General features: G+C 36.2%; 1 protein-coding gene across 2 annotated transcripts in view; it reads right to left on the reverse strand.

Annotated features, from left to right (window-relative positions):
* Nucleotides 1-9,845: 9,845 nt before the first annotated feature.
* The window catches only part of MALL (mal, T cell differentiation protein like), a 41,381-nt gene continuing 37,819 nt past the window's right edge, over nucleotides 9,846-13,407 (reverse strand). Inside the window, exons 3-4 of one of the 2 annotated variants that reach the window (XM_031950979.1) lie at nucleotides 13,270-13,398; nucleotides 9,846-10,383 (exon numbers count right to left, since the gene is read on the reverse strand). In XM_031950979.1, the coding sequence (XP_031806839.1) occupies nucleotides 10,321-10,383; nucleotides 13,270-13,398 (192 nt within the window). In that variant the 3' untranslated portion in view covers nucleotides 9,846-10,320. The remainder of the gene's footprint in view (nucleotides 10,384-13,269; nucleotides 13,399-13,407) is intronic. The other variant, XM_031950980.1, reaches the window with a different exon arrangement.

Here is a 13,407-nt window from a genome sequence, read left to right on the forward strand (position 1 = left end):
CAAATGAGAGACATTGAGGAAAAACTAAAGAAAAAAATTAAAATCATCCAAGAAAAGCAAGAAGATTATGAAATAATCAACTAGAAAAGGAGGTACAGAGTATCAAAGATGAAAATAACTCTTTGAATATTAGAATTGGGCAAAAGGAAGCCAGTGAAGCTATGAGAAACCAAGGAATAACAAAACAGATTATAAAGAATGAGAACACAGAACAAAATGTGAAACATCTCATAAGAAAAACAACAGATCTGGAGAATAGATCAAGAAGAGAAAATATAAGAATAACTGTATTGCCAGAAAGTTGTGACCAAAAAGAGAACCTTGACACAATAATGCAGGAAATAATCTAGAAAACTGTCCTGGAGTGATAGAACATGAAGGAAAAGTAGAAATAGAAAAAAAGCCACTGATCACCATTTCAAAGAATCTTTTGTGGAAAACACACATGAATATTGTCACCAAATTTCAAAGCTCCCAGATAAAGGAGAAAATTTTGCAAGAAACAAGGGAAATAAAACAATTCAAATACACTTGTACAATTAGAATTGTACAAGACTTATCAGCAGCTATGATAAAAGACTGCAGGTCTTGAAATCATATCTACAGGCAAGCAAAAAAAAAAAAAAAACTAGTCCTGCAGTGAAAAATATCATATCCAGAAAAATTATCTATAATTTTGAATGAGGAAAAATGGACATTCAAAAACTTGCAGATTTTCAGGGCTTTCTATCAATCAAACCTGAGCTTAGAAAATTTTTAAGGAACTCAGCATGGACAAATTGTTTATGTTTTTTTTTTACATGGAAAATATATACTTTATGTTTAAGATTTACATCAACAATAGGGTAAGCTCAAAAGTAAAGGCAGAGTAAAGATAAAAATAGTAATCATGTTATATAGATGAGGTTCAGAGGAAGAATATTGGGGAAGACATTAGGAGGGGAGGAGGGCTCATGGTTCTGAAAATCTACTCATACCTGGAAGGGGTTTAATAGGTGACACTACATACATATCATTAAGGGTATAGTACCCTCCAAAATCTATAAAGCAATAAAGGGGGAAGGATAAGAGGGGAAGCAAAGGGTGAGGGAAGACAAGGGAAGGATTTTTGGGTGGGGGTAGATTAAATCATAGTAAGCCAAGGTATGGAGCAGAATTTAATGAGATAGCAGGTATAGGAAAGTCAAGTGTATGTCGGATATAGGTATGTGTGAGTATGCATATTTATGTATATATCTACATATGTATATATAAATATATCCTTTTTTAGTTACAACATGCTTGGGATGGGGGGCATGGAAGGGGGCAAAAGAATAAAGTAAATAAGGTATGCAATAGAGAACAAAAGAATAATTTACAAGGAAGTAAAGAAAAGATGGACACAGTATAATTTCTTTTACAAATATAGATGTGTGTGTGTGTGTGTATATATATATATATATATATATATATATATACTTTCTTAAATTGGTATTTGTTGTTATATATTTTAAATTCTCCCTGATGTTCTATTGGGTACATAATAATATTCTCTTTTGTTTTGTATTGCTTTTCTGTTTTTCTCTTTGCTTACTCTGTTTCTTCATATAAAATAAATATGGGGTGGGGGGAAGAAATCATTACTTTGCTGCCTCCCATCTGGAGTGGTTGAATATATTTTTTGCTTCTCCCAGTCTGACCAGATACTCTAAGCTCTATGTGTAATTCAAATATTGATTATACAGAAAAAGTTTATAGCTACTAATTTGTTATATAAAGAGTAATAGATATTACAATAACAGGAGACAGGGCAAAAGGGCAAAGAGGTATAATTTGATCATTATACCGCTTCAGGAATAGAAAATAGTTTTTCTGCTTAGGTTTTTTTTTTCTCTTTTGGGAGAAGGGAGGAAGAAGACCTTGGAAATGTTGCTTATTTCTAAATAAGTAGTATTTTTTTGCACCTCAGAGATAGCATAGAAAGATAAAATTTGAGAGCTCTCAGGTCATCCTACCAAATCATTGTTTAAAGAGTAGCAAAGACCATCATCAGTCTAAGTAATTGAGATTTGGAAATTAATTATCAGCTCTCTAAAGGGAAGAACTGGGATGGGAAAGGGTAGAAGAACAACTGGACATTTAGCAAGTCCCACATGGTGTTTAAAGGTAGCTAGGTGGTGCAGTAGATGGAGCACTGGATCTTGAGTCAGGAGTTCAGATTTCACCTCAAACACTTCCTAGTTACATGACCCCAAGCAAGACAGTTAACTTGTTTCCTCAACCGCAAAATGAAGATCATAGTAATGCTTACCTCACAGGGTTGTTATGAAGAACAAATGAGATAATATTTGTAAGTTGCTTAGCACAATGCCTGGCACACAGGCATTAACAAATATTTATTCCCTTCCTCTAGATGGAGGGAAGTTGGTAGAACAGTGGATAGAGTGCTAATGTTATGCCACAGTTCTCTTTAACTGTTCTGACTTGGTTTCCCCTGAACTAGTTTCCTTTGTCTCAGTTTCCTTAGCTGTTCTGTTAAATCCCCTTAGTCGTAAAAACCCACTCTAGTCCATTAAGAGGGGACCGTTTACTCTAAGGTTATATATTGCTAGCAAGATAAACAAGAGAGCAGAACTCCTGACCCTCCCCTGTCCTCAAGAATTTACAATATCCCTCTAAAATATTCCAAGATACCTCACTGACATCTTTATCTCTGGGTATTCAGACATCCTGTCTCTGAGCTTTTAGGAGTTATGGTCTCCCCCCAACCTGACAGAAGCCTTCCCGTTTTTTTGGGGGGGTTGTCTCTAGGGTTATTTAAAGGAAGAGGCCACTCTTATTCGGGGCTGCTTCATTCTTTGAGATGACAGCCCTGGGACCAACATGGATTCCTTGGTCCCAGTATATCTTTATCTCTATCTGACTGGATAATTTGAAACAAGAGTCCTGTCCAGTCAATTATACTCTCCAATTAATAAACTATTGAAAACTCTCTAATCTCTCTCCTGCCTCAGTTTCTCCAGCATTACACTAAGCCCGAAATCAGGAAGGCTTCATGAAATCAAATCTGGTCTCCTACACTTATTACCTGTGTGATCCTGAGCAAGTCATTTAATCCTGTTGCTTAATTTCCTCATTTGTAAAATGAACTGGAGAAAGAAATGGCAAATCCACTTCAGTATCTTTGCCAAGAAAATCCCCAATGGGATTCCAACTCACGAAGAGTTGGACATGGCTGAAAATGACTGGACAGCAAAATGGTTTGAACTTTGTTTAAAAGAAAAAAAATAGAAAGATTTTTTGTATTTTGTAACTCCACAGAAATTCAGTGTTCCTGAGCTAAATTAGAGAAAATCTTATTAACCATTGATCTCCTTTATAATCTTTCCAAACGAGGTGAAACTTCTATCTATGACTTCTGTGTGAGTTAAAAACAAAATGTTGGTGTTTGATGAAGACAGATACTGCCCATTATTTTCCCATCTATGCAAGAGCAGAGAAAATTTCTTCTTGGAGTGGAGCTGAGGGTAATGATTAGGTTTCTCCCCGTGTGAAAAGAAAAGGCATGGCTGGACCAGGCTTATGGGCGTCCCTAGGATATGCCAAGGATATTTCAAGGCTAGGGCCAGAGGAGATTCCTCTCTCCCATCTTTGTTTCACCTTTAGTCTAACAAACCATCAGCTCTTATAGACCTGGGATCTGAATAATTCAAAAATGTATTACATATAGCAATAAAAATAGACCTACTCATTCTGTGTGAGGCTATCATTTAACAGAATTTATTCTTACAAATAGCCATGGATTTGGAACCCCAGTACCTGGTTTCAAAGTACTTTGATAGTGTGGAACTTCTCAGTTAGCTAACTATGTGACCCTGTGCAAGTCATATATGCTCTCTCTGTATTTCTTTTTTCTTATCTGTAAAATGAGAAAGGGAGATCAGATAGCTCCTAAATTTACTTATAACTCTATTTCTATGGTTCTGTGAAAGGTCCATCTGTCTCAGGCTTCTACGTACCAACCACCCCATCAAGTCCTATCTAGATCCTCTCCCCTAGAGTGGTGCAATAAATTATCAGTCCTGAAGGTGGTGCTCTACGTGTTTAGCTCTATCCAAGGCTCTATTTGCATTTCATGACTTAGATGGTGACCAGAGGCCCCAGAATAAGAAGAATTTACTACTAGAAGGGATCTCAGAGATAAAGATCAGCATTAGGAAGATTCATCTCTTATTCTCAATCTTTCCTCTTCTCCTTTTCACTATCGATAACACACCTGCATAGGGTTGTTGTGAAGATCAAATGAATAATATATATAAAGTGCTTTGCAAACTACAAAGTGAGCTATGTTATCTCTTTCCTTCCTTCCCTCCTTCCTTCCCTCCTTCCTTCCTTCCTTCCTTCCTTCCTTCCTTCCTTCCTTCCTTCCTTCCTTCCTTCCTTCCTTCCTTCCTTCCTTCCCTTTCTTTCTTTCCTTCCCTTTCTTTCTTTCCTTTCTTCTTTTCTCTCTCTCTCTTTCTTTCTCTCCTTTTTCTTTCCTTCATTCCTTCTGCTTTTCTTCTCCTTTTCTCTCTTCCTCCCTCAAATTTAAAAGTAGCTCATCAAAAATTGTTTATTAAGAGAGAACAGATTTCTCTCTGGAAAAGGATGACCAATTAGTATGTATCTAATTGCCATCAAAAGTTTCTGGTGAAATGAGGATAGAAAAGTTCACAGAAGTGGGGTGCTAAGGATGAAGTGTGAAATGAAATGGTGAAATTCACAGATCTGCCAGCTCTGCTGGCAGCTTCTTCTTTCTCCTTTTCTTCATCATCATGATACTAGCTATAATTTTTATATTACATTTTACACAGCATTTCACTTGATCCTCACAAAAATTCTGAGAAATAGTATTGTTTGATCTTTATTTTTGAAGAGGACCAATAACACTTTAGGGTGATGTTGAGAAGTGGTGCTAACAGTATGATTATCACTATAAATGAGGAAAATGAGTTACAGAGCTTAAGTGACATCCCCCAGGGTTACATGGCTCATGGGTGTCCAAGGCAGGATTCAAATCTATGTCTTCTTGACTCCAAGTCTATCTCTGTAAACATTCATCATCATTGTCATAATCTTTGTGTAAATGATGTCACTGTTGTCATTGCCATCAGGAGGGAAAGTTGGGAATCTGGAGTTGGAAAGCTAGACTGCTTTCTTGTCTATGTGACACTGAGTACACAATTTTGCCTCTCAGGTTCTCAATTTCCTCATCTGTAGAATAGGAAGGTTGAAGTAGATCCTAGCTTCTTAAACTGTGGGTCACCCCTTATAGGATTTTATAACTGAATGTGGGGATTGTGAAATTATGATTTATTATCAGTAAATATTTGATTTGTATACTTATTTTATATACTATGTACCTGAGGGCATGTAAAATTTTCTCAGAACTACAGCAGAGATCATTTAGTTCAATTCAAATCAATTCATTCCCTTAATTGAGAGAGGAAAAAGTTTAAGAAGTCCTGAGCTAGATAACTTTTTAAATCTCTTTAGTTTTCAGATTTTGTGTTTCAGTGACTTCTTATAATGACCAGCCCTAATCTCTAGAACTCCCAAAGCATATTCTCTTATACTGTACTTTCAAGTCATACTCTGTGTTCTGGTTGTTAGTGATGTATATATCTTTGTTCCTTTATTAGATTTTAAGTTCAGAGGATATAGAAATTATGATATAAATCATAGCTCATGTTTAGACGACACTTTATAGTTAGAAACTACCTTATATAGATATGATCCATATGATCATATCCCTATGATATCCCTTTCATCATCCCTATGAAAAAAGGTAGGGAAAGTCTAATTATTTCCATGTTACAGGCAAAGAAATTTAGATTAGAGGAGATTAAATGATCCAGGTCATGCACCTGGACAATGCTGTACTTTGCCAACTTTTAAGTGCTATATGAATTCAATCTAATAAACATTTATTAAGAGCCCCAAGCACTGTACTAAGTGCTTGGAATGAAAAAAGAGGCAAAAAATAGTATACCCTTCAGAAGTTTAGAATCTAATGTTGGCTTGAGGAAACATCAGGCAAACAAATATCTACAAAGCAAACTATAACGTGGAGGTTGTGAAGCTATGATTTATTATCAGTAAATGTTTGATTTGTATACTTATTTTATTTACTATATAACTGGGGTTTTATAAATAGGAAAAACACTGGAATTAAGAGGGTCTGGGGAAAGGCTCCTAGTAGGAGATGAGATTGTAATTAGGAATTAATGGAAGTCAGGGAAGTTAGTAGTTGGAATTATTGATTACCTCTCCCACTGCAACAGCTTGATGTATGTAATAGATACTCCATAAAAGTTTGTTGAATTTTTGATGCATTTGCTAATTGAACCTTGCATCTTCATGACTAGAAAAAGCTTCTAATGATAAGAAAAACTCCAATTTTTGTAATGAACATATATGTTTTATTTCAAGTTGTCTATTTAAACAATAACAACAATAATAGTAACAACCACTATAGAGAGCTGCCATGGTGAAAAATGATGAATGGGGCTGGTATTGGTTTTTGTTTTTGTATTCTGAGATATCAAGCATGATGAAAATCACAAAGAGTTAAAGCAGGAACTTCTCCCCTTACTTCTCAAGAGCAGAGAAGAAATAGAAGAAGCCTGAATATTGTTTGATCAGTTCTTTCCCTTCATCATTCGGTTTGGTTCAATTGAATTCTTTCTGAAGCACCTAAACCATTAATTCTTCTTCTGGGGATGAATAGTATTTTTCCATTATGAATCCTTCAGAGTTGTCTTGGATCATTGTATTGCTGAAAACAACTAAGTCATTCACAACTGATCATCTTACAATATTGCTGTTATTTTGTACATAGCACACACTGTACTGGGGACTGTGGGCAAGACAACGATGAAAAGCTATAGGTCCCCTGCCCTCAAGGGGCTTACAATCTAGCATGGATTGAGAACACCAATAACCAAAATACAATTTAGAGTAAGGTTAGCTACATAGGAGGAGCCAAGCAGAGTAATGAGGAGCTCAAAGAATCTGGATCACTTCTAGTCAGATGTGTGTGCATATGACATTTAATTTAAGAGGACAATGGGACTAGGAATGTAAAGAAAGGACCAAGTGTTTTCTTCTGATCAGGATGAATTAAGTGAATGCCAGGCAGGACTTTGAGATTTTGAGTTTCTCCTTTTTCATAACCCTTCCCCAAGTAGGCCAGTCCACTCCATTACACATAGGACAAAAAACACAGCTATCAACTTCAAGCACTTAATTTTTTTTAAAAAGCACCTTGAATCTTATTTACTGGAGTAACCAACATATTCCATTTCGCTGAGAAGAATCAAAATTCAATTTAAGTCAGAAAGAGATATCAATGATGTATCAAGTGTCTACTATGTTCAAGGTACTGGGGATGCAAAGATAAAATAAATATAAACCCTAGTTCTTTGCCTGTACTATATGTGATAAACTTCCAGAATGCACAGCCTAAAAGGTTGTTTAAGTATATATTGTAAGAGCAGAAATCATGTTTTACTTATCCCCTCTCAGTGCCTTGTTCATAAAAAAAATAACAACACTTTTTTTTTATTGAATGAATAGCATGGTATTGAGAAATATAATACTATGTAAGATGATAGGATTCAAGAGATGCAAGAAATCTCTGAGGATTTCTCATTTCATCTTCCAGAAGAGGAAGCAAAAGACCAGAAAAATAAAATAACTTGACTAAGGTTACACAAACTACATTGATTAAAAGATGGGTTCATGTTCTCCTCCTTTCTCATGGCAACTACTTACTTCCATGGTCTGAGGATGAGACAAAAAGAGAGGGATAATATGATTGAGTCATTTTACAAGAGCAGCCTACTGATCAATTTCTCTCCCTTCACCTTTAACCTTAGGGAAGGAACTATGGTCATCATTCTGTTTTTATTGTTTAGGTAAAATGGTCATTTTTATTATATTGGCTCTGCCAATTCTAGAACAATTAATATTTTTCTAATTATTTAAATTTGGCTTTATTTGTATAAAAAGTCTTTTAATTATGTTCATATAGTTCCTGGGTTTGTTTCGGCAGATACACTTCCACATATTTTATAGTTTACAGTTATTCATTTATTAGTATTTTATTTTCCTCTAGTTATAAGTAAAAACAATTTTTAACAGTCATTTAAAAGAAACTTTGAGTTCCAGATCCTCTCCCTCTCTCCTTCCCCACCCTCCCTCAATGAGAAGGAATAGGTTATACATGTGTAGTCAGGTAAAACATTTCCATAATATCCATGTTGTAAAAGAAAATGCAAACCCCTCTCCCTCAAAAAAAAAAAAACCCTCAAGAAAAAGAAAGTAAAAAAGGTATACTTTAAATGTATATTTAGATACCAACAGTTTTTTTCCCCTGGGGATAGATAGCATTTTTCATTATCAGTCCTTCAGAGTTGTCTTGGATCACTGTATTGCTGAAAATAGCTAGGTTATTGCTGATTACCTTATAATATTGCTGTAACTTTGTACATGGGACATTTCACTTTGTGTCAGCTCATCTAAGTCTTTTAAATTTTTTTTTCTGAGAGCATTCTGCTCATTAGTTCTTACAGCACAATAATATTCCATAGTAATCATATACCATGATTTGTTCATCCATTCACCAATTGGTGGGCATCCCTTCAATTTTCAGTTCTTTGCGTAGTCACCATTCTTGACTAAAAAACAAGCCCAGAGGAGTTACATCATTTGCCTAAAGTCATGCAGCTGGTAGGTAGAAGAACTTAAATTCAAACCTAGGTCTTCTGGCTTTAAATATGATACACTTTCCATTACCATCCTCGTGTTTTTGTTGTCAACTGTGCTATCTATTAATTCTCACTTCTAAAGGACAGAGTGGTTTCTAGTACCACAGCTAAGGAATCACTTGCATGTTTTCAAGAGGTAGATTTAGAAATCCTGGCATAACTATATAGACTATTAAAATCTTTGTAGATGCTAATCATGATCCCGCTTATGTTTGTGGTGGGATGGGCTTGAAACTATGTAGTAAGGACACTGTATAGCTATGCTCAACAACATTATTTTATTGTCCCCACAGTTGTCCTTAGGATACCAGGCTTGGGCAGTGACTCAGGAAGGTAGGGGAAGACCCTGGTATTTGGCCAGAATAGAAAACAATTGCTACTTACATTTATTCCAATAAAGTTAAGACAGTCCCTTCATGATGTCATTGGTCCTCTTTGAGAATGAAGGACAGACAATAACAGGGTGGTAGCCAATGGGAGAGAAAGATCATAGAACCAGAGCTAGAAGGGACCTCAAGAACACTCTAGTCCGATTTTATCTCATTGTACAGAAGTAACTGAGACCCAGAAAACTTAAATGATTTTCTTGAGGTCATATGATAGAAAGTCTCCAAGGCAGAATTTGACTGTGGTCCTCTGATTATTCTATTCTCTCCATTGTATTACAATGACAGATGCTCCCTTTGCTGATGCAGCAGAGGGAAGGAACCACATAGTATGATTCCCTCCTACTTTCAGCCTTAGACAATGACCTAGGACCGAAACCTTCCTAGAGATGACCTTGGTTGTACCTTATTTGAAAAGAAAGAAAATTAGATTTTGTCACCCTTAAAAATAAGACAGCTCAAAACAATTTTGTTCTTTAGCAAATGAATGAATTGATCATTCTTGCTTCAATTGCATTTGATCCTTTATGATCCCTTTTGGTTATTTTTGGCAATGATACTGCATTAGTCTGCTATTTCCTCTTCCAGCTCACTTTACAGATGAGGAAAGTGAGGCAAATAAAGGTGAGTGATTTGCCCAGGGTTTCATAGCTAGTGTCTAAGACTAGATTTGAACTCAGGAAGATGAGTCTCCCTGACTTCAAGTCTGGTACTCTATTCACTGTACCAACTAGCTGCCCCATATTTATTGATAACTGATAATCAATAAGGAATTGATCAGTAACTATATTTAAAATATAAATAATCCTGTTTCTGGATCATTGACTGGGCATTATATCTTTGGGATTTAGCCTTTCACATGAAGGAATACAACTGCACCTTACTGGTTTTATTCATTGCTAAATAATTCCTAGAGTTAGTTATTTTCCAGGCAAACTAAAATAAAACATTTTAATATATAATACAATTACATCCGATATACAAAAAACTCTTGACAAATTAAAATTTCAAAACCAAGTTACCAAAAGTACTTCTGTTTTAGACAGTCTGAAAACATGGGTCAGCTGCTTCTCAGTCCAGCTTTTGGATGTTTGTCCTGATGGAACATACGATTCTTCTCTGTCCTGTTGTCTTTATGCTCTACTTCAGTGGTAGTAAATGCTGAAGGCATGGAGAATGTACAGGAAGGTAGTAATAAAAGCAAAGAACTGGAAGAAAAAGAAGGGAGGGGTGAAAATGAGGAGTGACGACAGGGCTCATCAGCAACCCAGACAGGGTCTGTCATTCATATGTCCTGAACTCTCCCAGGCAATGCCAACAAAGTGCAAGTTTTGGCACCCTGTCTCTCCCTCTTTCTGTCTCTGTCTCTCTCTTTTATCTTTGTCTCTTCTTGTCTCTCCTTTCTTTTACTCTCTGCCTCTGCCTGCCTGTCTCTCTCCCTTCTGTTTCTCTTTCACTGTCTCTATCTTTGTCTATTACCGAGCTTTCCTTTCCCTTTCTGTCTCTCTCTGTTTCTCTCCAGTTCCTATCAAACTGGAAAGTCTCCAAGTAGTCTCCTGAAGATGGACTGCATGTTTGTTGCCCAGTGAAGAAAAGGGCAAGTAGTTGGTCCAAAAAAGCCCAGAATCAGGAAAACCTGAGTTCAAATCCAGCCTCGGACACTTAGTAACTGTGATTCTGGGCAAGTCACATTACCTTTGCCTTAATCCACTGGAGAAGGAAATGGCAAACCACTTTAGTCTCTTTGCCAAGAAAACTCCAAGGACAGTATTGGTATGTGATGACCCATGGGATCACAACTGAATGACTAAACAACAATTGAATATAAAGTGATAACCATATTCAGCAGTTACACAACTTTTTTTTTTTTTTCTTGTAAAGGGACTCATCATTCTTTTATAGATTTTTATCTTGTGAATTCCCATTCTACAGACAAATAAACTAAGGCATAGAGATACAATATGCTTTAGTCTCTGTCACACGGATACACTTTCAAAATTCCAAACTATGAAACAGATAAATGTGAAGGGGGAGAGGAGGTTAATGCTTTACTTTATAAAAGTTTTATTTTTATTTTTTTAATCAAGGATGAGTTCATTTGAAGTGTGAATTCCCTTAGCCAATAAATGCTCAATTCCAAAAATTAGGCTTATTTATATTTATAGGTCGTCACAAATAAAAGGCAGATAAAAGCTGATTTTGGAGTAAGGAAAACTTGATTTCAAATCATGCCTTTCTCATTCAAAAAGAGCAATTGAATGGGAGATCTGAAGTTTTCAAAGACATGATGATCCAGATTATCCCTCACTTCTCTGATCTTGGATTAGCATACATGCTAGGATTAGAAACTCAACAGTAGAAATTTGATGAGCTGAGAAGTTTATTGAAGCCCATGCATGTTGTATGAAAGGGAGGGAGAACCTGACAACATTTGGAGCAATTCTAGAGTTCTCAGAGGTTGGTAGATGGAGATGCCTCACCATCAAATAGAGATGTTTCCGAGACAAATCAATCCTCAGGTAAAAGACCCATTTATGGTCTGGGTGGCTCTTTTATGCCTCCCAAGGTTACTTTAATATAGAATGGGAAAAAAGATAGAATGCATATCAATGGTACCTCCAACCACCATGCTGCTTTGATTATGTGGCTGCACATAGAAAGTATCCATTAGATACTTTTGGAAAGTGTTTGTTTCCAAATTGTAAATTCATTGGAGGACAGAAAGAAGAGGAATGGAACTGCTAGGGTTCCTTCAGTGATGCAGCCCATTAACACTCCTATGACTATAGGTCTTAGAAAGTCGACTTAGAAACAAAGATATGTTAAGGGTCTTATTTGTTCATGGTAATAGAACTAATATATATTAGAAGTAGTGCTTAAAACCAAGTCTTCTGTATAATCAAGACTAACTCTCTAATCACAAAGCCACAGTTTCTCTTATTTTTGAAAATCCATGTATAAATCTTTTTTTTTTTTTTTTTTTTTTTTTTTTTTGGTAATTCAGAGTCTTAACCCACTAGGGAAACTAATTTCAGAGGACTTATCCCTGATAAAATCTTTTGTAAAATGAACATTTCTCTACTATTTTCCACATTTATCTGTTTTATGATTTGAAGTTTTCATCTAGATTAAGTTTTTCATAAAGCTAGAATATTCACAGAACCTACTTTACTTCAGAGAGCAAATCACTGACCCTGAACCTATCATCTATATAGTTATTAACCTATTTCTTATTGCTCCGTTGAAGCCTGAGGCTAAAGGTTTTCTGACAAAGTTCCAAAAGGGATATGACTGTCCCCCACAAGCCTATTAGTGATGGGCTGGATGATGTGATCTGTGACTACTTCTATCTGTCTCTTTCTCTATCTGTCTCTATCTCTATCTCTGGCTGGCTCTTTCTCTGTCTCTGTTTCTCTGCCTGCTTCCATCTTTCTGCCTTCTTCTTTGTGTCCAACTATGTCTTTGTCTCTAGCTGTCTCATTCTCTATCTTTTCTCTGTCTCCATCTTCCTGTCTTTGTCTCTTTCTCTGTTTCCCTCTATCTTTGTCTAACTTTCTGTCTTTTACTCTCTTTCTCTGTCTCCATCTTTCTGTCTCTCACTGTCTCTTTCTCTGTTTCTATCTCTTTCTCTGCCTGTCTCCATCTTTCTGTCTCTTTCTCTCTATGTCTTCATGTCTGTCTCTTTCTCTGTCTTATCTGTCTCTCTTTTTCTTTTTTTCCTCACACACAGCTTCCTCTAAAAAGTACTGGACTTTTTATTTTCTATTTAATAATCTGTGTACCTGTTGTATCTTGCCCTCCCTTCCCCCCCTTCCCACCCACCCCCAGGAGAATGTAGACTCCTTAAAGGCATGGACTGTTTAGATTTTCTTTGTATCCCCAGTACAGTGCCCAACCCTGAGCAGGAATTTAACAAGTATTTGTTGAGCTAACTTATATGTTATTCTTACCAAGGAGGAAAATTCATCTCTTCCTGAACTGGGAAAATGACCCTTCCCCCACCTTTGACTTGAGGCAAGCCTTCTGTCTCTGACACTCCATTAAGATCTAGCACTTAAAAATTCTTGTATTGAACACTTCACAGTTCAGCTCACCGTAGCAGCAGTATTCAATTCATAAAATATTTTCTCCTTCCCTTCTAATTCCGTGCGAATTGTTGCATTTGCTTGTAAGACGGCTGCACTCATGTACAAAATTCCGGTACTTCCATGATAAAGGCTATCCTGGAAAAC

Source organism: Sarcophilus harrisii, chromosome 2 (assembly GCF_902635505.1).
Source record: "Sarcophilus harrisii chromosome 2, mSarHar1.11, whole genome shotgun sequence".
NCBI classification, from domain to species: domain Eukaryota; kingdom Metazoa; phylum Chordata; class Mammalia; order Dasyuromorphia; family Dasyuridae; genus Sarcophilus; species Sarcophilus harrisii.